This window comes from Bacillus rossius, chromosome 1 (assembly GCF_032445375.1).
Source record: "Bacillus rossius redtenbacheri isolate Brsri chromosome 1, Brsri_v3, whole genome shotgun sequence".
Taxonomy (NCBI): Eukaryota; Metazoa; Arthropoda; class Insecta; order Phasmatodea; family Bacillidae; genus Bacillus; species Bacillus rossius.
This window is the reverse complement of record NC_086330.1, coordinates 43,351,799-43,377,741: the sequence shown is the minus strand read 5'-3', so window position 1 is coordinate 43,377,741 and position 25,943 is coordinate 43,351,799. Positions and strand designations below refer to the sequence as shown.

The following is a 25,943-nucleotide window of genomic DNA, read 5'->3' as shown; positions in this document are numbered from 1 at the left end:
ATAAAAAATAAAAAAATTGGCCGCAAATTGATGGAAAATTTCCGTCAATAGCGCGCCGTTCGCGGAGAAAGGTCATTGTACTCGGTCAGCTGCTATTACGGCGCGGCGTAGCCGCCGGCTGACTCTCTTTGTTCGCTGAGCTGCGCAGCACTTATAAAAAACGTATTCCAAAAACTAAACACCGCGCACAAAGCTCTTACTGAGAATAATAAAGCTGTAGCAAACCGTATGTATTCGGTACCGAGTAACAGGTGCGCCATCTAGTAACGAGTAACGAAATGTTATACACGGCTGCATAGCGTTACTCGCATTTTTCGTATGTTTTACGCATGCGCGCGCATATTCGATGAATTTGCGTTACAAAGAACGATGTTTGTTTATTAAGTAAGGTATAATTTGGAAATTCGTCGTCAAAGTTTTTTACTGTTTATTAAAGGTATTGTGTGTGTAGACAAAGTTTGAGATTGGAACAGAAACAACGTAAGAAAGTATTGTTTACAAATTAGAAATATGTTTTTATTATCGCGTATTTTCACGTTTTTTTTTTGATCTTATCTTAACAGAGATAGTATAAAAAAGCCGCTCTAATGAGATTTAATTGTTTCTTGGTTAACAAAAACTGTTAATTATCAAATATTGTTAATTGTTTATATTCTATTTATTATTATTTACGTGACGTCATACTGTAGGCGTACGCAATACGACTCGATTCGTTGCTGCAACATAACATAGCATGTTATGCGGTATCAGAAGTAACGAGTAATGTAACGTGATACGATAGTAACGAGTACTAATTGTTATAGTAACGAATACATACTGGAACGCTTTTTTTCGTTACTTTTACACCTCTAGAGAATAATGATAATGGCGTATTGGTGTGACGTGGTCACAAGTTGAAAAAACCTGGAGGATGGGAAAGGGAATATTTGGAAACGTGTGATTATTGGCTAGCACTGTTACTATGCGGGCGTGTTTGGAAGATAACGTGGTGAGTCAAGCCAGGCATAGAAGAGGGGGAGGAGGATGCGGACAAAGAAACCCTTCATGACGTCATGTGTCGCGGACAGTCTATCTATCCAGGCGCGCGCAATGGCACGCACCTACGCAATTCAGTTACAGCGCCCGCAGTTTTTAAGCAATTTGAACAACTTTTTTAATTTTTTCGTATTTGGACAGATGATGCAAAGGCACATATTAATATATAGTACCTCCATTCTATTACTGACACCACAAAGTGTAATTTTTAATAAGATTCCATTACTATTAATTTCATTTTTTGGAAATCTATATTATTATTTTAATAAATTGGTGTTTTTTTTGATGGTTCCTGAAAACCTTTACGTTAAATCGCTGTTTTCGTTAAATCCGTGTTCGCAAAATCGGGGTTCTACTGTATTTAATATGCAACTGTGACCCGACAATATTGTTTTGCCTGATATTTCTTAGCATTCAAATGCAGCATTCCATGACAAAACTGCAGCCATCATTAGTGCTTTGAAAGCACCAATGGCTTTTTACGCTCCTCCAGCTCCCGCACAAATTTATCGCTGACTGTAACGTATGTCCTAGATTTTTATGAAATAAACTGACAAGAAAGGGTAGCTTGCTGCCTTTTTTTTTTATTTGGGAAGAGGACTGGTTGAAAAAAATTCACTAGCCAAGAATGGATACACAGCTGTATTTTTGTTATTATGACGTGTTGTAAAGCATTAGCGGGTGGGGGAGAAAAGTGGATGCATGCATGTTGCCTCATTCGCTCCAACAGTAATAAAGTAGCACAGAAAGCAGACAAAAAGTGGACTGAAGGTTAACACCAGTGCTCTATTTCTTACCCACCAATAAGCTGAGACATGGAACAAAGACTTCACTTGTAGCTATGGAATTGTACTGAAGACAGATATATAGTGCGACCCATATTTGAGGGCGACTGTCACTGTGAAAAGTTAGATTTTTATGACCCAAATTATAGGTGTAATCCATACGCAGGGGCGATCCTTCTGCAGGTAAATTCCTGCCGCCCGTGTGTGCGATGTTGAAAAGCCCAGTTAGCCCAGTCACCGTAGACACAAAAATCATGTTAGGTCACAAAAAATTTCATTGTCTGATTTTTGGAAGTTGTTAGAATAGATACCAATAGTGTAAGAACAAGTTTGTGGCTTCGAAAGACGTGTGCTAACTGCTTGATGTTCGAAAAACCTTTAAATATTTCAGTTTTTGGTTTACAACTTCTAAAAGGTGCATCTTACAGAAAAAATTATCCTGTACACTTTAAAAGTAGATACAATTTTCTGCAATTTGAATGCAAGCGCAGCTCCATAGATCCGTTGCTTTGAGCAATATGGTGACGTGCTTTTCAGGAAATGATTAAAGAACAGTTATGTGATTCGTCTTAAACAGTTTCTTTGTAATTTTTTTCTAGGTTCAGTTCTTGAAGAAAGCTGTAGACATTCTGTGCCTGTGTCGGCAGACACTCATGTACACATATGTCTTTGCTTACTACCTTTGTAAAAACAACCAATCCGTCATATTTGAGGTGAGCTCTAGGAATATTTTCCATCGTAATTTGTATGTATATATTTTAAGGTGTTTGGATTTGACAACAAAACGAAACTACCACCGTGTGCTTTCAGTAATTATTTTTACTTACAAATTAGTAGACTATTACTGGTTTAGTTTGTTTTAAGTCATTCTGGTGTAAACCAATTGGTGCACAGTTGTAGCAACTCAGATCGTTCCAGGAATACATCTAACATTTCTCCAACACTGCTGCTGCCTGTTGATGCAGATTGGAAATGTGTGAACTGCAAACGAGTTTCATGTAGCTCCCAGTATGGTTTGGCGCAATGTTTTGAAGCATGATCCTTGATCATTCTTGGGCAAAGACCATTGGATCGAGGATTGAAGAGCAGAATGATGCAACTGACCATAAGTGAATATCTGTTGAAATATTTGCGGCAGAACAACAAATGCAAGGAGTTAAAATAGCCTGCAAATAAAATGAATAACTAATAAATGAAAAAAGTAATTATGTTGTGTGAGACTGAGCCTTAAGAAAAGTACTAATAACAAGGAGGAACCACAGATGTTGAATGATCAGATCACTTGGCTCCCACCAAGGTTATTCAGTTTGAGTCCCTGTGGGGTCAAACACTGATCTCTCGCAAGTGGGAAATTTGGCGGATGCTGCAGTGAGCTGGAGGGTATTCTTGTGGTACTCCTCTTCCTCTCACCCATTCATTCCATCAATGATCCATTCTCGTCCAAGATGGACAGCAGAAAGTCTGAATAATGGGCAGCCGACTAAAGCTCGTATCTCTCCCAGCCATTCTCTGCCATGCAATTTAATGAAAGGAAACCTAATGATCACAAATGTATTGTGGTGTAAGAATGATTATTCTTAAATTTAGAAAAGAATTAACATGGCAAATAACTTACATTTAAACCTTAATTTGAAGTTGAAGATAACCAATATCATGTAAATGCATGGCCAACCACTAAAAATCTGTACCCAAAATCTGATAGGCTACAGTGAAGGATTAATAAAATATCTAATAGAAGTAATTCATCAAAATATAAATTTAACTTATTGTTTGCACACTCACACAAAACACATCCATAACACACGTGCACATGCATAAAACACAATACCCAAAAAACACACATTTATAATTGAAGTGCATCTTAAACTCATTACTCAGTTAATTTGTTCACACAGGTTTGCTATGGTCAGGGAATCCTGGAAAAACTGGAAATGTCAGGGAATTCCACGTAACCCTGGAAAAGTCAGGGAAATCAAAAGTATTTATGGAATTACTATACATAATTATGAAGCAATACATTTTCTCCCACTCTGTTTAAAAATTGAAATTTTTCAATTTGTTTAAGAAAACATGTTTGTTTCTTCCTGTAATTTTTAACTGTCACGTTGCAAACATGACAGACAAGACAGCATTTAACAAACCATTACAAACCACACTGCGATTTCGACTAATCAAAAGGCACTGACTGATATTCTTATTATGTACTTTGAGACCGATACTTTGGCGATTTAGACTAATCGATGCGAGCAATAGACGGAAAAATTGTTGTAACCCTCATGGTGCACTATGATTATAACCTATATATAATTATTATAAATGGTTTAAACATTGTAAGTAAAGAAACAAAAAACTGTGAGAAGAGTCTCAGAAGGAAGCCCAACTATTAGCAGCTGAAATCTCTTCATTTACCAAGAAACAGCCTTAAAATAATGTGAATGAAGATGCTGTTTAGCTACTTATCACAAGTGTTTATTTTTATTGTTTTATGAAGTTGTGTATATAGATTTATTAGCATTTTGAAATGTCAGAAGTACTGTACATTCGACAAACATTTTATAAATTTGTTATTGTAAACATGCAAAATACATAGCAACTTTATCAATACTTCTTTTAAATCTGTAATTACTTTATAAATTTAATTTTTTTATAATTATGTGTTTGTTCAATTATGGGCCTACACATAAACATTTAAATTAAAGTTTTGGTAAATTTTTGACAATTTTTTTTTCTATTTGAATCATAAATACTTATAGTTAAACCATTTATTAAAAAGTGTACTCAAGCTAACTAATGCTAAGATATTAATTTTCTTAAAGGACATTTATTATACAAATTATCAGATAGTCTTGCTGCAAATATGCTGGAACAAAATTTCCATTTACGAACTTTCCAAAATAATTTACCAAGTATGATTACAGTCATATATGATGGTCTGGAAACTTTTCCATACAGACTAAAAAAAAACCTGGAAAAGTCAGCGAATTTCATATCAAAAATGTGTAGCAACCCTGGTACAGAAACTAATCCCTTAAAAAGAAGTGTCTTGGAATCTAGTACTACATACAGCATCAGTGTTAATAAACTTTAATTTAGCTAGATTAGCTATTACAATGCAAATGCATAAATATAATACTTTTAGTATGACAACATCATAGTTTTAATAGATGGATGTGCTGAATCAACTGGTTGTAAAGCCACATCTAAGTTTACATTCAAATTAATTACTGAATAAGGATAGCAGACACTGGTCTTAAAATATTAGCTGAGATGTTACCATTATTGCAAACAAAACAAGCTTGACGGTCAATAATGATTCACTTGGTTATAGTCTTAACCACTGAATTCAGGAATGAACTGTTAATATTTTGCACTGACACACTCCATGTAATGTCTAAGATAGACTTTGTTTTTCCTTGATAATTTACAGATTGTACATACATCTGACCAATTTATGCTAATTTGCACAGTACTTCCTCTTTTCAGCTAGAATATATTTTTTGTTTGAAAGAGCTCTGGCATCACAAAAACTGACGTGATGGGTACACTGCTGTTCGGATCTGGATATCTACAGGTCATGAAAGTAACAAAAAAGTCCCGAAACAAGCAGTTACTGAGCTGGCTTACTTGCAATTCATTATGATATCTCACTTCAGTTTAAAGTCGCACACAAAAATAAATATTTGCTGATTGTCCACTTAAAAATTCATGTTGAAAATATTTATGAGAAATTTTTAGCATTTTGTCACAGAAATCAGCAAGTTTTTACAAATAGTGGATTTATTTCGTATTATGTTTAATTTTGATTTGGTGATAGAAAACTATATATAAAATTTTTATCAAAAGCTTGTGAAAAAATGTTGAAATTTTTTTACCAGGTATAAGTAGATATCCTGATATAACTATACATATAAATTAAAATCACTTCATAATTTAAATACCATTTTATTGTGTTTCTCTTTAACATCAGGATAACCAAAAAGATCTGGAAAGAGCAACAGAACTTCTTTCTGAATATTTGGAAAGGGACATCACGTCTGAAAACCTTGCAGACATTAAACAGAAGGTTCAAGACAAGTACAGGTAACATTATTGCTCATCTCTTAATTACATAATTAAGGATTTATTTTGGCTGTCATTCTATTTTAGATAGATTAATTACATTAAGTAGAATATTACATTAGTGTATTTCAAATTGAATCAATTTTCCTAACCAGATTTAATTATAATAATGATAGAAGATAGTGGTTCTTATTTTTTATGTTGTTTTTCACACCAATTTAATTAACATTTCAGGTTTTTCCTATAGCAGGTCTTTTTTAATGTTATTTTATAGTGCACTCTAAGTAATTTTCATGTTCTTTTATAGTGCACTCTAAGTAATTTTCATGTTCTTTGTTAATTTTCAATCCTATGATATAAGTTATCAGTTTATTCACAACTGTAGTGCATGTACTAACATGTCCTGTTTTCTTAAAGATTCTACACAAATATCTGCATATTTATTGTACACAGTTTTCATAATTCTAGATTATCTGTTCCTAGAAAACTGTATACATAATTTAAATAAATAAGTGATTCAGAATTTTTTAAAACACATGCCAAAAGAGAGCCAGTTGCGCAACACAAGAGATATAGTGCATGAAATGTGGTCGACATGTTCTCAAGTGTGTGTCTTTGCACTGTGTCAATAATTAAACATAGCCATGAGAGTAATGACTTACAATTAGGGACACCTATAAATAGTTGTTCGGGAAATATGAAAACATGTGTGGCTTTTAAAGTTTTCTGCAATATTTTACATTTTTGTTCAAACAAAAAGTGGCATGAAATTTTTAAATTTTCTATGTGTTGATTGACTTCATTTATGAAAGAATTGTGCTGATCATTATAGATGTGTAACATGGCAAAAATAAAATTTCATGAAAAAGTATTTTGATGTCTCAAACACAGTATTTTTTTTGTACATCATCATCAGTCTAAGTAGAATTGATGAATGGCATAAAATCATACATTGCTCTTTGCCGTAGGAAGGTGAGTTAACCAACTAAATAATTTTTTCTGGCATCTACTATTTACACTTTGCATTGATGTAATTTTAGTGGTTATGTGTGTTTATTTTTCAGTTGATGTTTCTTGTGTTGCAGGTACTGTGACGGCCGACGCAAAGCTCTCCTGGAGCACGTCCACGAAGGCTATGAGAAGGAGTGGTGGGAGTACACAGAATGAATTATTTTATTTATTTTATCTTCAGTCCAGAGCTGATTACTACACATTTTACCATCTTTTTTTCACATACTTCAGTTTTAAAGGTCCCGCCATTCATTCATTTATCCATTTTCACCCTAAATTTTTTGGTGGAAAAGCTGATTAAATAAATAAATGCTTTTTCTCTATTGTGCAATTTATTATTCGACACAATTTATTATTGGAAAGTCGGTGTTGAATTCAATGACAATTCCGATTGATGCGAGAACTATTCTGTAACGTTGGGTGCCTCGTAGCAGCGTGCAGACGTTTGCGTTGAGGGGCGGGCGTGGAAGTCAGTTTTGATAATGCTTCCAGATGTAAAATATATACATAATATATAGCAAAATATGAGCGTTTGCATTATCGTTGTTTTGCTGTTAACGTGTTTTTACATGCCTTACGTAATAAATATGTTTTCACCATGTGCTATCTTGCCATTAATTTCTGAATGCCATGTTAAATTAAAAGGATAATTGTACATGTTCTTACAGCACATCTATGCATATAGGTATGTCAGGAGTTAAGTAAACCAAATTTTTTATATAATTTTTTTTTAAAAACTGGCATGGATGTGATGCATAAATAAAGTTTTTTGGTACCAAATCATATGAATACACAGTTGTTTGGAATCCTTATTTGTAATGTCAGCATTAATTTGAGCTGTGTGGAGGGGTATATATATATTTTAAATTTAAATTACTTATTTTCTGTAAACGGTGCACATGTCATGAATTGAAAATTGAACGTTATGTCATGTATCTTCTTTCCTGCATAATTTGTTCCCTAAAATAACATTCATGCATGAGTATTTGTGTTCATTAGGGACCTGAAAAAATAGTGATCGCGATAAACTCTAAAAATAACATGAATTGTAATATTTTGAAGTTAAAATTTGATTTTCTAATTTTTTTTAGTCTTTTACGCGAATTTCTACGCAAACGAATGTTACATTTCCAAAACTATGCTCTTGTTTTGTACCTCTTTTTCCCAACACCAAGAACCATCACGTATCGTCGCATGCCAGGCAGAGAGCTGGAAAAGCTTAGTTGAAAAACTACACGCTCTACATCTAAACTGCGTTACCTATGCCTGTTTTGACCACTGTTTTTTTTTATTGCCTTTGAAATGTCATTTCGGATGTCAGATGAATGTGATAATACTTAGTAATTTCCGAGAAAAGGAAAAGGGGGGGGGGGGGGAGAGAGAGCGAGCTAATGGAGCTGTGGTAGGCTCCTTCTCCTCTATTCACCAATCATTGTTCCCGCTGTGAAGGTAGCCCCCTCCCCCTTCTCTTTCGCAAACACATGCGTGTATCCCCACACTTCTTACTTCTGTTTATATGTTTGCTTTCTGAATGACGTCTTTTTTTTGCTGCAATGATCAAAGTAATATTTATAAATACCTACTTGCGGCTTTAACACAGGCCGTGTAAATAACACTGTTTTCAAGATTTCCAGTCTTAAATGTTAATTTCTCCACATAAAAATTCCCAAAAAATGTGATTAGTGCAAGGCAACAATCTGACGAGTTTAAAAGTGACTGTGTTCATGCATTCAATGCGTTAAGACTAATGTGTGAACACTGCAACTGCAGAGTTACGTTAGAAAGAAAAGATTCTGTTACAAAGCACTTAAAAAGTGACAAGTGTGAACACAAGGCAAAACTACTCTAGTGGTAATGATATTGGACAGTGACCCTTCTGCACCAATATTCATGACTTTAAATAAATGTTTCAACTCAATGAACATCATTCTTAACATGTCAGAAGATGTAATTTCACTAGTGAAAACGTGAAAACTATTCCCGAACTCCATCACTTTGAGAACACCGGTCATTTCTAGGGTTACGAATCCTGTAAAGAAGATGTGCAAGGGATTAACAAGACAGAAAAGCACATAGATATGTTGAAAATGCCGACTTCTCAGAGTAAATCAGTTTGCACTAGCAGTCTGCATGCTGTTTGTAGACCTACAAAAAATGTTATGACAGTGAAAGGTTTAATTAGTCACTACAACTTGGTCATCACAGACAAAAGGCAGTACCTGAATGAAAGCAATGTTGTGTTCACCATGCTGTCTTTTGATGACTAAATTCAACACTTAACAGTTTGAATTTTTATGCACCTTTAGTTTTAAAAGAAGTAAGATAAAACAGTTACAAAATATAATTTCTGTGAAATTAGTTGTAAGTATTAGGTTATGGTTTAATGTTTTAAAATTAAATGCCATCAAATCAAAGTGAACTTAAAAATATAATATTTTTTGTTCGCTTTTAAGAAATAATAACCTCCCTTTTTTTCAGGTCTCTAGTTACGACTAAACACAAATATGTATGAAGTTAATAAAAGCCTAAAAATAATATTGTCCTAAAATTAATATTATGGACTTAAATGGTGAAATTTTTGTTTGCTGGATATTTTTTATCCCAAAACTTAATTAATTCTTTGGCATTAATGCCTTTATATATAAAATTATATTTGATGATGCATGTAACACAGATATGCAATACAGATGGAGATATCACAAATTCAAGTCACAAATTCAGTTTGATCGAGCTCCTTGCGTTAATATTGTTCAGGAGTTTCCCGGACAATATGATGGGATTTCAGGCGTTTGAAATCCCATCATGAGTGAAAGAAATAGCATGAAAGTTGATTAAAAAAATATGTATATAAAGTAAACACAATTAATTGTAGTTGGTTGTACTATTTTGAGCCATAATTTATTAGCCCTAGTACACTAAAAAAATCCAATTGATATATAAATCAATTAGAAACTGCTGTTGCATTGGTTCAGAACAACTCCACTAACAGTTATTTGTGCCACCTGCCTTGAAGACAGGTCTGCACGTGACATTGCAGCAATGGCTTCGTTGTTCTGCACTCACCTCTTTCAATCTTTTGCTAGTAGAGATGACTTGACTTCACTAGCTTATCTCACCTATCCATCCATTTCTAATGCTATATTGATAACCACTCAATACATGCTCAAAATGCATTGCCATACACACAATGTCGGTCAAGCACAGTTTTGCACTTATTTTTTTACACCTGAGGAGGTCTTTATTTACTCTTTTGCTGAGTTATTTTATTCCTAAATGTTTTCTTTTGAAACAAATTTTCAACTCCATTAAATATTCTTAAACTTTACTGCAAGTAGCCACAGAAAATAAACTTTGTGCATGTTTTGCGAAAACTTGTGCATTACTCAAGTGACGAAACTCAGACTTTTTGTGATAATGAGACATAAAATATCATTTTGGTGAAATGTTGCCATCAAAATTGTTACATGTTTAATAGTCAAATTAATTTTCTTGCAACAAAATACTGAAAATGGATTTCTCTCGCTGCTTGCTAAAAGCGGACATAATCCTTGTTTATGCTTTTATCTTTTGATCACAATTAAAAGACTTGTGGGCCTTGTATAGCATTGTTTTATTTGGGAGACGTCTGAATTCTTAACACCCAAAATGGACTTTCACCGCTTACTGAAAGATAGTACAACTATAATGTTTATATATTTGGTGATAAGAGACATGTTTGCCCTTTAAAAGTATCTATTTAGTAAGAAGAAGTACTGTATTTAAATTAATGTTTCACTCACTGATCATTTAACATTTCTCAAGAAACCATTAAAGAATAATAAATATATCAACATTATGAGAATAAATGTTGTGTCAGGCCTTTTTATCGTATGCACATTAAATTTGCAGATAATATATTTATTATGTTTGGTATTTCAGTTAAAACTATATTGGAGTTGAAAATCTGGTAAAAATTCTAATACAGCATGGCTGTGTCAATATACTTTGTGTTAAATGATACCCAAGGTAATAAGACCTGTCACACAAAATTTTCATTTCAGCTGTATTACTTTCTCCAAAAACTACTGTATTTTTTCCTCAGTTATTTAATGTTTTATAAAGTTATTTTTAGTGGGGATTCTTTTTAATTTTGCTATTATACATAATTCCTTAAAATTGAAATCCATTAAGAATCTAAGAAACTATTTACGTGTGTCAACATCTTGGTTGTTAAGATGCAGGTTGTTATTGTAACATTGCTGGTGTTTGTGTGTGGCAGTGCATTACGTGGCAAGCAAGCACTTGGTTTGCAATGCGTGGTCATTAGTCTCTCTGCTTGTGCTGCTCGCTGCAAATCCCGGAGCAAGACGAGATTTTGTTGAAGCGCACTTGCCGGCCCCAGACATTTTGGTGAGTTGTGATAGGGTGACAGCATCATGTTTCCTCGCCGGTGAGGACCGAAACATGGAACGTCTCCGTCACCTTAAGTTACTGCTTGGTTTGAACTTTGATTTTGTGTTTGCCAAAAGTGCAATGTTCGTTACATTACAATTGAAAACCACTGTGTAAAAAAAATGTAATGCTTTACCTCAGTATATTTGTTGTCTTTATAAAACAAAATGTGAAAGTAAAGCAAGAAAAATTCACTGATGCTATCTGCATTCCAGTAAACACTCTGCTCTTTGGTCACAGTTGGATACAAACGATTGTATTCTTTCTGTCTATTATGTATTGACAGGTATGAATCTATTGATCAACCAGCAAGTGAATTGTAACGTAAAGACGTACATATTCTTTACTTACATTCTTAATCTGATTCAATCAGAACTAAAAAGGGCCGCTCACTGTAGGCAGCCATTATAGTTAAACACTCTTTCAATAGCATGCATGGAACTAGTTTTCCTGCATTGCTGCCAGTTTGAGGAGAAGAATATGAAAATGTTTTGTTGACTTACGGTAGACAATACTTATTTTAAATGTTGCATTATAGTTGGAAGTATAAAATAAAAGTATCCCAGAAGAAAACATTACCAATGTAATGGAAGCCTGAAACTCCATTTTTTTTTTATTATTAGTGTAATATACCTTCCACATTCTCCCTTCTTCCCCACCCCAATTTTTTTTTTTATAACTTGTTCATCCATAGGTAAATCATGGAAGTCTATCATTTTTTAATTTAGAAGTATCAGATCCTAATTGTGATTTCTCCCCCTTGCTATTCTTTGGAAGTACTTGATTACTGGTTAAAGTAAGCTCTTTATAGAGTGCATGTAGTGCAAATTCTTATTTCTCAACCTTTTTTTCTTCATGGTATTTGTGTGTTTTGAAAGTAGGTTCTTAAGACTTATGAAGTGCATGTGACATTATTGAAATTTTTTCAAGTTTCAGCCCTGATTAAATATATATTGCTAATATCTTATGTTTAGGGGGCATAATATTAAACGTTTTTAAGCTAATGCCAAGAAATATTTCAAATTCTTAGTAATATACAAGATGAGCACATAAGATCAGTACACTTTCAAAAAATCATAAAAATTTAACGTTGCAGCAGATTCTCCTGAAACATTTTTCAGTCAATAGAGAATATCTGAAAGTTACTTTACTAGTTACAGTCACTCAATATGCGCTCCTCCAGTTACGTGGCAAACATCGAGGTGGTATTCAAACTCATCCCACACTGTGTAATGTGTCGGCAGCGATGGCGGTGATGCACTCAATTGCCACTAGAATTTGCTGTCTCAGATCTGGCAAAGATAGCGGCAGAGGTGGCACAAACGCTTTGTCTTTGACAACCCCTAAGAAGTAAATCGCAGGGGGTTAAGTTTGATGATCGCGGTGGCTATCTGGCCCACACTGCATCATCGACACTTGCACGAACGAGCCATCTTCTAGGGATATGTGTGTTTAGGTGTTCCCTCTTGTAAAATAAAGTCGTTTGAATCTTCTCCCAATGAGGCAGAAGCCACAAGGTAAGCATGTTGAGGTAGGAATGACCTGTGACAGTTTCTTCAATGAAAAAGAAGGGCCCATTGAATCATCTCCCTCAATATGGCACAGAATACGTTTACTTTTGGGGAATCTCTCTCATGCTCGATAGTGATATGAGGATTTTCCTTTCCTCTAAAACGCACATTTTGGCTATTCACTTTGCCATTCCTGTGTAACTTGTCATTGAAAATTAACCTTATGGGTAGGTTGTTGTGGCATATCCTCACTAGCACCTCTGAGCAGAATGTGTAACTTGCATCATAATCATTTGTTTGAGTGCCTGGACCAACGGTTTCATCCGCAAATGTTTGTGCAAGATTTTCAATACTGTTGTTTGGGGCATCTGCAGTTCAACGACTTGCTCACCTAGTGGATTTCTTTGGGCTACGCAAAAATGATTCTCGAAAGCGGTCCACATCTTCTGGCACAGAGGGTAGACCACAAGTCTTGCCTTTGCAAATGCTTCCTTTCTCTGGAAACTTCTTGTACCAGACTTAAATGGATAACTGGCTTGATGGTTTTGCATTAAAATGTCCACAAAATTCATGTTGTACAACAGTTACTGACTCTCTTTTCGCTAACTGAAGCACACACCAACTCTTCTGCTGTGCAGTAGGCACCATTATAAACTCTACCTGTTTATAGCAACCTACAAATCCAAACCTTTTGATGGAAATAAAACTTTCAGGTATTCTCTATTGGTTGAAAGAAGTTTCAGATAAATCATCCACACCATTTAGTTTTTATGATTTTTCTGAAAGTGTACTGATCATTTGTGCTCATCCTGTATATTAAATCTGAGTGGATCGCGATGGCTTTGGGCTGATCTCTATATCGTAAATCTTGCGTGCCATTAAAGGGAAAGAATATTTAAATCATAAAAATCATATTTAAAAAATTTAGAAAGAGATTTTTTGTTTGGGATACTAGGACAGAAGTGGCCTCAACCCAGAGGCCGAGTTACATGTAATGAGTGCTGTACTTTGGAAATCCTGCATGCACATTTGTGCAGGTGGATGATGAGCATACAGTAAAACCCTCGAGGGTCTCACCTACCTGGGTGCACACAAGGTGTGCAGAGTTCCAGAAAAAACCACATCATTTAGTAACTGCTCTAGATATCCGAGTGGTGTTTGTTTATGAAAAGCATTTTTAAACATCCTGAGGGCAGAGAAATCATTTTGTTTCTTGATTTTGTTTCTAAACAGTATTTTTAGAAACGTGGAAATGGCTAAAATGTATGTTTGCAGAATAATTTGTAGTCATGGAAATATCCAGACAGATTCTTGAAAGTACTTGAGGGACTTGTATCATACCTTTATCTTCATTTATCTGCAGTATAATGTTATGGTTACATTAAAAACATCATGGTTGCCCTAGGCAATATGAGAAGACTGCGCGCTAGTTCAGAGTATTGTGATTAGAGGCAATATTGAGCTAGAAGTACCAGCAAGCATTGACCTTATCATTCCTCCTCACTAAAAAAAAAAATAGGCGAGCACCTTAAGAAAATCACTCTTAAAAAAAATTTCTTGCATAATATGTTAAAAAAATGTAGTACTTAACATATTAATATATACACATTTACCCTTTAGATAAGTTCCCTGTTAATAAGTCAAAATTTCTAAGTAACTTAATAAATTTCTTAATAGGGATTTTCTTTATTTGTAAGACTTTTGAGTTTACTTAAAGCTGGAACACATTCTGTGGTTTCATTGTTAATCTTAATGTGGCAGTTCAACTTTCAGACAAGTATCCATAGTAGATTAGTAAATTCCTATACATTTTCTATATTGGAGTTAAACTGCTTGATTTCTAAGCTCACTGCCATTATTTTCAAAAGGATATCTGTTAAATCTTAGGTACAACCCATGGTCATCTAACAGTGTAATGTGTTCTAGTGATATATATTTAGTTGCAGTTCACAGTTATTTCGCTCGCCATATACCACTTGGGTTTTAATTTTTTAAAATATTTATTGCATGCACATGGATATTTTAAAAGCTTCCTCTTTGTACATTAGTTTTACATGTAATTGTAATTGGAATGGTCGTACCATTTATTGTTAGTAATTGGTAGAAATTTACGAGCCAATTTTTTTTTTCCTGGCTGTATTATTATATTGTGTATTTTATGATGGATATAGTTGATTGTGTGCTAAATTTAGTGTAGAAGTACTTATCTTGGGAAAATGCAGTTCAAAACATTCAGAATAAAGTTCACTGGCATGTAATGGATATTTGTCTGACAAATTATGATATAAATTCAAAGATAAAAAAATTGACTACTCAGCAATTAAATCATACATTTGATCTTGATTTTCTAATCCTTGTTACCGCATTTAAATAAGAAGCTTTTAATTATCTATTACCTAGTTCTACTATGTGTCATTATTGCTTGCTTGTCTTTTTCTTATCCACAGTTAAGGATTAACAATTATATTTCCATAATAAGGATTGATTGGTAGGTTTTGTCTGAAAATTATTTGGCAGAAGCACTGTGCAATATCTTCCTATTCAACCAAATGTATTGCCACAATACCACTTTACTTTGTTGTTTTATTTTATTTGAATATATCAACCTGCATGGTGATAGTATATGATTCATTATTAGTGATTGTATTTGTCAAACTGGGCACCATCCCCTCTTGAGTTTTCAGTGAACAATATTTCATTTTTAATTTTACAAAAAAAAAAAAAAAGAAGAAGCTTAGCTCAACAACTCTTAATTTCAATAGAAAAATAGAACTGCTACTTTTTAAAGTAATTTTTTTTATTTAAATGTTTTTACATTTGTGATAAAATATATAATATTTAGGGTTGCTCATTACAAAATATATTGCTATTTCTTTTAGTTATTTTAGATAATAGTATTAAAGAACAAAGAGGTGTGTTCAAATTAGTTTTTTTTTGTGTTCTTGATATACTTCATAAATTATTTTGCTTGTACAAATTTTTGAAGTGAAACTTCTTTGCTGAGGGGGCTCCAATTTTTGAGCATTCTGAACATTTGTATCCCATGAGGGGAATAGTTAGGTAAGTGGTGGGGGGAACTGGTAGAGGAGGAGAATGCATCAGCAGCGACGCCACTCAAACGCATGCACCAATGGTTTAATTTGGGGGGGGGGGGGGGAAATGACAAGAAAAAAGGTGGGAGGGATAGATTCATAGTGTAGCATGCTATATGCTATTTGTAATGGCCGGAAGGGGAGGCAGCAGGGGAGAGATAAAAATGATGCAGCAGTGATGCTATGGAATTCTCATAACGCTGCTTGAGTTTGTCTGCTCCTTATTTTTCATAACGGCTAACAATTGACTCTACCATATTTCTTTTATTTAATTTAAAATATCTACAATTTATTTTTTAGTGTGGAAGAGAATTATTGATCTGTGCAATTAGCTTTATAAATATCATTCATTTTTATGTGACTATTGTGATTCCAATTGAAATAAATATGTATAGACTTAAAGGTTAGCTACATAAGTATAATTTATTTTTGGTATTGAACACTGTAATTTGAAATGTCAAAGGACTTATAGACTTGTGAGATAAACTTTATAAGTATAATTTATGTTCCATTGGAGTGTTTTTTGTTATATAATTTTACGAAATTAGAGATAATGATTTAACATCATGCCTAAAAATAATTTTAAAAAAAGGCAGAAGCAGGTACATATTTTCAAAGACAACGTGGGAATAAACCGCCAAAAAGTACCAGTGAATGGATGCGAGAGTACTTCTGCGGGAAAAAAGCATTGTTTTTCACTTGAGATCATACTGGCGTCCTTACTATTCTCAATTATTATCTCTTGTTCAATTTAAAAAAATTAGTAATTTATCTCTATCTATAACTAGTGAGCAAGAAGTTTCACTTCTGCTGCGCGTGGTCTCCACGCACATATTTTTGGCAGTGATTTTGATTGTCTTTTTGTTTGATTGTCTGTAAATTGTTTTATCACTTCAATACAATAAACATATAAACTTGATAGGCATATGCATTTATAAATATGCATTCTTGCTGTATACTGTTTAGATTCCTGCCGTATACTGTTTTGAATAACTGTTCCTATGTTGACTTTGTCATTAAACTGCTTAATTTCAAGATTTTATTCATAAATCTCTAAACATGTGGTTTTTGCAAAATCCAAAAAAAAAAAAACTTTACTTTCAGCTAGCATTGCTTGTTTCCAAATTTCGCAATGCTAAACGGGTGTGTTTTCCAGTATGTTCATACTTTTTATAATGAGGTTTAAAGTTTAATTTTTTTTTCTGTTATGTGTTTGCTACAAGGCATTTTGCTTTACAATGCAAACTTGCAGGCTCTCTATAAAATTCTGTTACATTTACTTGTGATCCAGTTTTTAACACAGAGAAACTGTAGACCAATTTGAAAATGAAGCTTGTAACTAACTGTGTGTAAAATGGTTCGTAGATAATTTCTTCTCCAAGGGCAATTTAGTGTCAAAATTCTATTGGTGACAATTATACCATGACCATTCATAACTACAGACTCTGGTAGTATTCATCCATTAATGGCATTCATTAGCTTAGTGTTTGAGGGTGCTACCTTTGTAGTTTTGGTTTCTTGGTTTTTACCCTCCTGTATATGAACCGCATGTTGTCCATTCACATTAGCTTCATATTTATTGAATCGAAACCCTCTCTTAAACTAAACTTATAAATTTGTGTTATGTTGTTGAAGTAGTTTGCTTATTTAAAAAAATTTATGTTGTTTGTAGCATTAAATTACTGCACTACTTTGGTTAAATGCAGCCTAAAAATTTTGAATTTGAAGAGATTTTGTTTTAGTCATGATGAATTTAAAATTATGTTAGAAACCACATTTTGTATATGGGACTACTAAGCTAGGAATAATGATATTTAAATTGTTAAATTTTGGTTGTTGGTAATGTAATGTTCTTTTTCCAACTTATTTAATTTTCAAGCAGCACTGGTAAAAACAAATACAATTGTCATTGATTAAAAAAAATTTATGTTGGTAGTTTGCATATTCCAGGGGTGTTGAACTGGACCGATGTATGGGCCATACAACCTTATTAAGAAAGCATGATTAAGCTAGTGATCAAGACAGACATTGTCAACTTACTAATTTTAATATTTTTATCAGAATTTATATGTGTGTGTATGTATAATTTAATCATAAAATTACATTATTGAATGTGGTACAAAAATAATATGTTAGTGAGAGGTGGCAAGAACAAGCATACGCTATGCAAGAGTCATAATGGCATCTCACATTTTCTTTTATCATAGAAACAACTGCTTAGCAAATAAGACACGTAGGCTATAAGACATGAAGCACTGAAAAGTCACTAATAATATACACACTTGCATGCTTCATGTCTTATAGTCTATGTATCTTATTTGTTAAGCAGTTGTTTCTATGGTAAAAGAAAATGAGATGCCATTATGACTCTTGCATAGCGAACACTTGTTCTGGCCACCTACCTCTCCGTAACATATTATTTTTGTTCCACATTCAGTAATGTAATGTATGTTTATGATCAATTATTTTTATATAAATTCAGATAAAAATACCAAAAGCACATCCATTGATTCTATGTTTGATGCGTTATCGTTGGGTTGGGCTGATGTAGATGGCTTCAGCGCTCGAGGCTTCGTATTTCGTCATGCGCGCTCACCACTCTGGGCCACCTGGGCCAATTCCATTGCATTTTCCTGGGCTTCTTTCTTTCTTAATCGATAGAGCCGACATCACTCTGCATTAGGAAGTCTAGGTGGCCGGTTATAAATGGGTGTCACTCGTTGCTTCTTCTATTTCTTCACTTTTGGTTTGGGCATTATCCCTTGCTGCTTGTGTAAAAAAAAATATTTTGCTTGAAATATTAAAGTTTTTTTTTTTAAATATGCAGTGTACACTTTAATGTAAAGAATAAAAAAAAAGTTGTTTGGAGCAAATCAACTAAGTACTTTCGTTGGACTGAACGCTAGCTGCACCTACTAAGTGTTTTAGCGATCGCTGCTGCGCAGTTATATCATTGTGGTGTATGCAGGGGAATGTTGGCGCCATAGTTTATCATTGCCATCAAAGCCAGTTTTACGATAGTGTACTATACATTTTTCAACTCAAGACACAAATTTTGTTTTAGCTCTTGTCATTGGAACAAGAAAAGTAACTAAAGACTGTATCTGCACACAAGAAATGCTGGTATTAGCTATATTACTTATCAAGGATTGGCCAATCAAATCCTCACATACCATCAAATTCTTAGTATTTGAATTATTAGATAGGTATTTTAGGAAAACTATTTGAAAAAAAATATTAGAGTAAATAAAGTAAATTTAAACAATTCAATACTGATAACCTCTGAAGTTTACTAAAGAAATTTTTTTCTTCATACCTATCCTGTTACCATTACCTAAGATATTGTATTACAACATGTAATTATATAAATAAAATAACAATATGTATTGATTCTGGAAACTTAGTTTGTAAAACAAACATTTAAATGGTTAAATATTTCAACACCATAGTTAAAATTTTAATTTCTTGTGCATTATTTTAATTTTGACCCTTGAGACCTTGATTAGGACTCCAGGAGTATATTCGAGGTACTGTTTGGGATTCAAATTAGAGATTTTGATTCGAGAACATTGAGATTTGGCCCACCACTATTACGTAATATATTTTTTGTTTTGGATAAAATTTAAAGTTGAAACTAAGACATTGAGGTAGCACTTATAGAAACTTTGTATTTTGCAGCGGACCATAATTAAAGCTATCGCGATTCATATGTTTGACACCCCTGGTTTAGTGTATGGAGACGTATATTAAATTGGTTTATAACATCTGTGGTGAGAAAACACCACTTGTGTATTCTTGCAACTATTTAAACACATTAGATAGCTTTTTTTTTAAAGCTGTGATATAGATTGCAATAACAGGGCATTGGCACTCATTCTTGTCTCCCAAAGAAAAATATAAGTTAAAAAAATTGTATGTGGTGGAAGAACACTAGTGGTTAACCTAAACGTATTACTTTAGTAGAATGCACTGTAATTAAAATTGCAGCTAGTGGCTGTAGTTTCGCAACAGGTGGCAGTGTGGCACATTGTTTTTACAAACAATTGGTGTGGCACCACTGTAACAAATCTCTTATCTATTGTCAACACATCTGCTGAGAAAAATGTAGCATGTAAATAGGTTTTTAGCACCTAGCAGAGAGCTGGAAGGCCTTACATTGTTAAGAATATTAATTGTGTTTTGTGGATACTAAACCGTCTAATATTCTCTTTAATTATTGTGAGCTAATTTATTTATGTATTAAATAATTTAATTCACTTTTGAGTTTAAAATTATTTGCTATTACATTAAACTTACATGCTCTCTGATAACATTTTGACAGGTCAGTTACAAAAAAAGCTCAGATTTATAAATTATGCTGCATTTTAATTAGTGCTTATGCAGTGAAAAGGTAGAGCAAAAAATACATAATAATTTTATGGATTCTACTGGAGAGACCAAAAATACCAGCCATGTGTTTTCTTGTTCTTAGTGTTGGTAATTTTTGTAAGGTTTGTTAATTTTTTTATTTTAAAAATGTGTTGGTTTTGCAATGACAACAATTTTATTAATTGTAATTATGAAACAGTTTGTAATAACCATAAAGGTTAAAAATATCAAATAATTATATTAAAATTGTATATTAGTTGTATTATTCTACATTTTCTGTTAGGCAGTTATATTCAACTATTTTTTTTTGTGTACATCTGTTTATAACACTATCAGAGTCATTCACAAAGGTACTGTTAATATGTCTCTTTTTTGTAAGACAAATGGTGAAGAAAGAACAGTTCACTGTAAGAGCAGACAGTAAGTGTTTTTAAATTTATATTGACAACAGAATAAATCTAATAAGTACCTTTTGTTTATCTGATAGTACTTTTTAAAAGCAGTAAATGTGATATGATTCTTTAGTGTAATTTTTATATTGTAAATATATGTAAATGGTGAATATTCACATGGTGAAAATGTATATGTAATAACATTATAAGTATGAATTTAGTGTATTAGGTATACTTGTTTTAATTGTTTATTTATACTTTTAGAAAAATATTTTCATCCAATGAAAATAATTGTAAATAATGAATAAACCATGAAATTGAAAATGAACTCTGTTGTTAATTACACAATGCATGATAAAGTTACAGCAACATCTCATCAGAGTTGACTGCTGAGTTTTAAGATTGTGTGAAATGAGTTGGCATAGTGCTGCATCAAGATTGAGTAGTGAGATGACGAAACATTTTCCAGTGGAAACACACACACACTCAAGTTTTATAGCATGTTGAATAACCCATAAATATTGAAAGCTTTGTATAACTTTCTCAGGTTAACTCTGCACTTTGTGGCCATGAAATGTTTATGTGGGAACGGTATGAATGTTATGTGTCAAGGACTTGTTTGATTTCTAATGCGCGATTTACACACACACACACACACACACACACACACACACACACACACACGGTGAATGAATTACAAAATATGTTTTGTAAAAAAAACTTAATATTTTACCAGAATGTGTGTGAGAGTATGTTTTACTATCCTGGAATCAGTATTAACATCAATATAAGCAAACTTGTTATATTTTGTTTTGTACAAGGTGCAGCAAATTGTTTTCTTGTGAATGTGTTTAAATAAAGTTATTTTATTTCTTAATTTTTTTATTGTCTATATATATTTTTTTTTTTTCAGACCATATGCTCAGTTACATTTATGTGCAATTATATATTTTTAATTTTGACCCTTTGGAAAAACCTTGTAGCAATTTTAATATTACATGTAGTGGTGACCTGTATGCCTAAAATATTATGTTGTTTGCCAGAAGCAATATTTTTACTGACTAGTTACAGAAAAAAGTAGTTAATAAAATACACTTACAAAAATACACATAATTACATACTGTGTTGGTTACTGATAATGAAATATGTTTAAGTTTCAACTGAGCTTGCTCATTTTGAAAAAAAAAATTTGGAGTAGATATTTGATAGCAAGGTTGATTAATCAGTAGTTATACAGTATAAGTGAATCAGGAACTGCAGATAAAAATATCCTAAATAAAATATGAAGGTAGAGTTTTATGAATTGAGATTTTTTGTAGATAAAAATAAATAAATATTTATGATCACAAGTATATAAATTTTATTTTCTTGAAATTAAAGATATAAAGATTGTGATATATATATACATATATATGTGTATATATACATATACATACATATATATGTATATATATATGTATATATACACATATATATGTATATATACACATATATATGTATATATACATATATATTCCATTATTTACTACATTTAAACTAAAAAAATTTACTATATAGTTAACTGCCATAAAAAATATATTTTCAAGCAACACGTATTCTGAAAAATAAAATTACATAAAACTTAAGTTTTTTTTTGGTATAGGGGAACGGCATTCAAGTTGCTCTAAAATCGTATTTATGTAAATGTTTTCCCTGGAAAATGTATTGATTTTAAAATTTAAGAAGAACCGTTTAAATTTTTTAACTAAATTCTTTCCAATTTGTTTATCATAAAATGAAAAAGTTTTTGTTTTTTTACTTAATATTTAAGTGTTTCTTTATTATATAGAAAAAGTATTGATAAAGTAAAGTGGAGCAGTTTTATTTCTTGATGTGAACCTTTCTGATATGGTTTGTGGGCTATAATAGAAGTCCTTATTTAATTTGGTAACAAGTTGTTACAAATTCCATTCCTCTGCTGTAAAAATTTTAATTTTAATTATGTTTTGTACCCAATCATAATTTTCTAACCCTACCATAAAATTATTTTTACATGCTGATATGACATTGTTAGTCCAGTAGATGCAGTTTTTGTGAAATGTTACAAGTTTGAGTAATTTTTTTGAAATCCAGTTAGTATTATACAAAAAAAAATTACCATTTAAATTGTTGAAATTTTTAGATGTTTTCCACTGATGTTGGCCAATTTGTTTTAAGTTTCTTCATTTCTAGTATGAAAACAAGAATGTCTGTTTGGTGATCTAACTCTCTTTCAAAGGTTTAATCAAATTTGTTGTAGCCTAACTACATGTGAAATAATAGAATTGGTTTTAAGGTAAGGAAGTGAAAAATATGGAAAAACAAAATGTGAAATATCACCTGAACAACCAAATTTTTGGGAAACATTATGCATATTAGATTGCTTTTGAAATGTTAGATACACACATATAGATGCATGCACACACTTAGAAAGAGGTAGCGGCCACGCTAGTGGATAGTTGTTCCTGCACTGCACCCCACTTGAGAGAGAGAGATAAGTCTAAGAAAGAATTCAGCGTGCAACCCATGCTTGAATAGTTATTCACACATAATTGCAAATTTGAACTGTTGGTCTGATGATTATTATAGAAGGCTGTACTGACTAAGCCCAAAAACAAAATGTAAATTATACTTTTTTTTTACACCATGTTGTTTAACTGAGTAAACTCAGCCAAATGTGGCAGTAATGAATTAGAATATTAAATATTAAAAATACTTATTAAGGGGTGAGTTAAGAATTTTTGTTTGTTGAACAAGAAGTTAAGTAATTCCATACATATGCAATGATTTATCGTTTGATTGTTTCTATGAGTCTGTTGACACCAATAAAAACATTGAAGACTTAATACACATTAAGGCCCAGCTACAATGAATATACGCTTTTTACAAGCACAGCACAGTATTATTGTTAACAGTTGAACTACATGTAATCCAATCTGACTAGCTACAATTGTACATTATGATAAGCATTTACACAAGCCTTGTACTATGACAAGTTCAATCTAGGTTTAACTTTTGTGTAATATGTTATTGAGAAAACAGTGATATTTTTCGGTCAATCAGAAGCTCTGAATGTCATACTACGTCATCATTTGAGAACTTATTTTAATTATTAAGAAAATGTGTGTGTTAAATAGATTGTATCAAATATTATTTTCTTTCATGTATAATGTTAAAACAATTGAGTTGAGTTATAAACATCAAGGTCCAATTTCCAAAGGAGAAAAAATTGATTTCTGCATTTAATTTAGCGATTCCTGTGCTATCATGGAATTTTTTCTGTTAATGCTAAATTTTTCCTTATGGCAATATTAATTTTTTGAAGGCTAAAACAATGTAAACAAAGCATTTATGTTTATCTTTAAATTTATGTTCATTGTAGCCAGGTCACTATGCTATTTCTGTGTTGTTGAAGTGCTCATCACTATAACTATCAATGTGTTCATACTATGGTGATTGTGGTAAAGCCTTTAGGCATTTGCTGTTAAAGATTATGCACCACGTACCCAGAACACGTCAAGCAATTTGCATAGGCACAGCGGTGCATATAGGTTGTTTATGAACAAATGAATACACTTATCTCGTAGTTCTTTCCATACTTGTGTTCACACCATCTCCGTGAAGACCAAACCTAGTTATCTATGGCATCAATTTTTTACTTTTCAACATCTTGACCTAAAATACAAAAACAGATTAGGTTATGGTTAGGGCATGAATACCAGTAAATTAATTTGAATAATTTAATTGTAATAAAACATGTCTAACAGCTCGTAATTTTATAAAAAAAATATAATTATATTCATATGGTTTTATGTTGCATCACTGTGGTGTGGCATACTAGAATAGGTACTTAATTATAATTCTATATAACCTAAAAATATACCTTTCAAAATTCTGTGGAGCCAAAACCAAATAATAATAATAATAATATGCAAAAATACATCCCTTAGGCAAATGGTTGAGGTAGTGGCTTATGCAGGGTTCAAAAACATTGTAGAATTTGTTTAATCCAGTGCCTAGATTGTTTTTATTTTAATTGTTTTACTTATTTTTAAGGTTTTGTCTGGTGGCGGTTAAGTGGATTTGTATCCATTCGTCACATGCATCCATGATTAAACAAAATCCAGAAGTGGAAAAACAAAATAAAGCAGACTTCAGGACAAGTTTTCAAACCTCTGCGTGGCAGAAACTTTTCTGTCTCTACATACATTTCTACCAGACCATCCTCTTCATCCTGCATTTCCCTGCTTGCTTAATGCATGCCCTATGCACCCTGATATCTGTGCACAGGGTTTTCCCTGTGTCTATGCAGGTTTAACCTGGGCCAAAATTAACAAATTTAAGTCTAGATTTTGTCTTCTATGGGATTTAGTCGTGGCATCAATGTCTGCCATGTCTGGTCAATCCCAGAGCAAAGCACGCGATGCATGTGACCCTCTCACTGCATGGTTAATCCCTAGCATGACTATGCATTATAGGCTTCAGCCTAAGACACACCTAGGTTCCTCTCTAACACTGACATCTTCAACAAAAAACACTTTGTTTTAGTTATAAACAAATTACTTAGTGTACAAACATTAAAGTCCTTCAGTAGTAATGGGATTGAATCCATGACCCTCACTACATAAGTCACACGTCATACATCACAGGCATTTTAGGATCATGGGCACAGATCCTGGTGGGGCCAGGAGGCCCGTCCCCCTCTGAGGAGGTCTGCTTGTTTTTGCAAATTCACAACTGTAAAATGGAATAATAAATGCTATCCTGTGGGCCTCCCCTGGAAATCCTACAGATTTTCAACCATGCTGACGACCCTCTATAAAGGAATATGTTGACATCACATGCCTTAGACAGGGAGAATTTACTAAGATACTAAGATTTATATAAAACATTTCAGCATTTGAAATTCTAGCAGGTTATCGTTATGTAGTTCAAATGACAGTTTCACGCAGTTATACAATCAGGAACCAACAACAAAAATACAACACTTTTCCCAAAGCCTTGCTTAGCATATAACAACACAACAGCCACATAATAGGCATCTTGATTTTTATTTATGTATTTTTAAATTATTTGAGATTTATTGATCAGTTTTATTTCGTACAGTATTCCAAATTTATAAAATGGCAGGTGATTCATTATTTAATAATGGCAACTAGTTATTGCTAGGATGGCAATAAACTTGTCAAGTGAGGTTGGATTCTACCACCCAGCATGACTCAGTTTTTGAGCACAGAGTGT

General features: G+C 32.8%; 1 protein-coding gene across 1 annotated transcript in view; it reads left to right on the top strand.

Annotated features, from left to right (window-relative positions):
- Window positions 1-21,561, top strand: part of LOC134535270 (E3 ubiquitin-protein ligase ariadne-1) — a 52,425-nt gene extending 30,864 nt beyond the window's left edge. The window contains exons 7-9 of the mRNA XM_063374345.1: window positions 2,420-2,533; window positions 5,788-5,900; window positions 6,965-21,561. Of these exons, the coding sequence (XP_063230415.1) occupies window positions 2,420-2,533; window positions 5,788-5,900; window positions 6,965-7,046 (309 nt within the window). The 3' untranslated portion in view covers window positions 7,047-21,561. The remainder of the gene's footprint in view (window positions 1-2,419; window positions 2,534-5,787; window positions 5,901-6,964) is intronic.
- The last annotated feature ends 4,382 nt before the right edge of the window (window positions 21,562-25,943 follow it).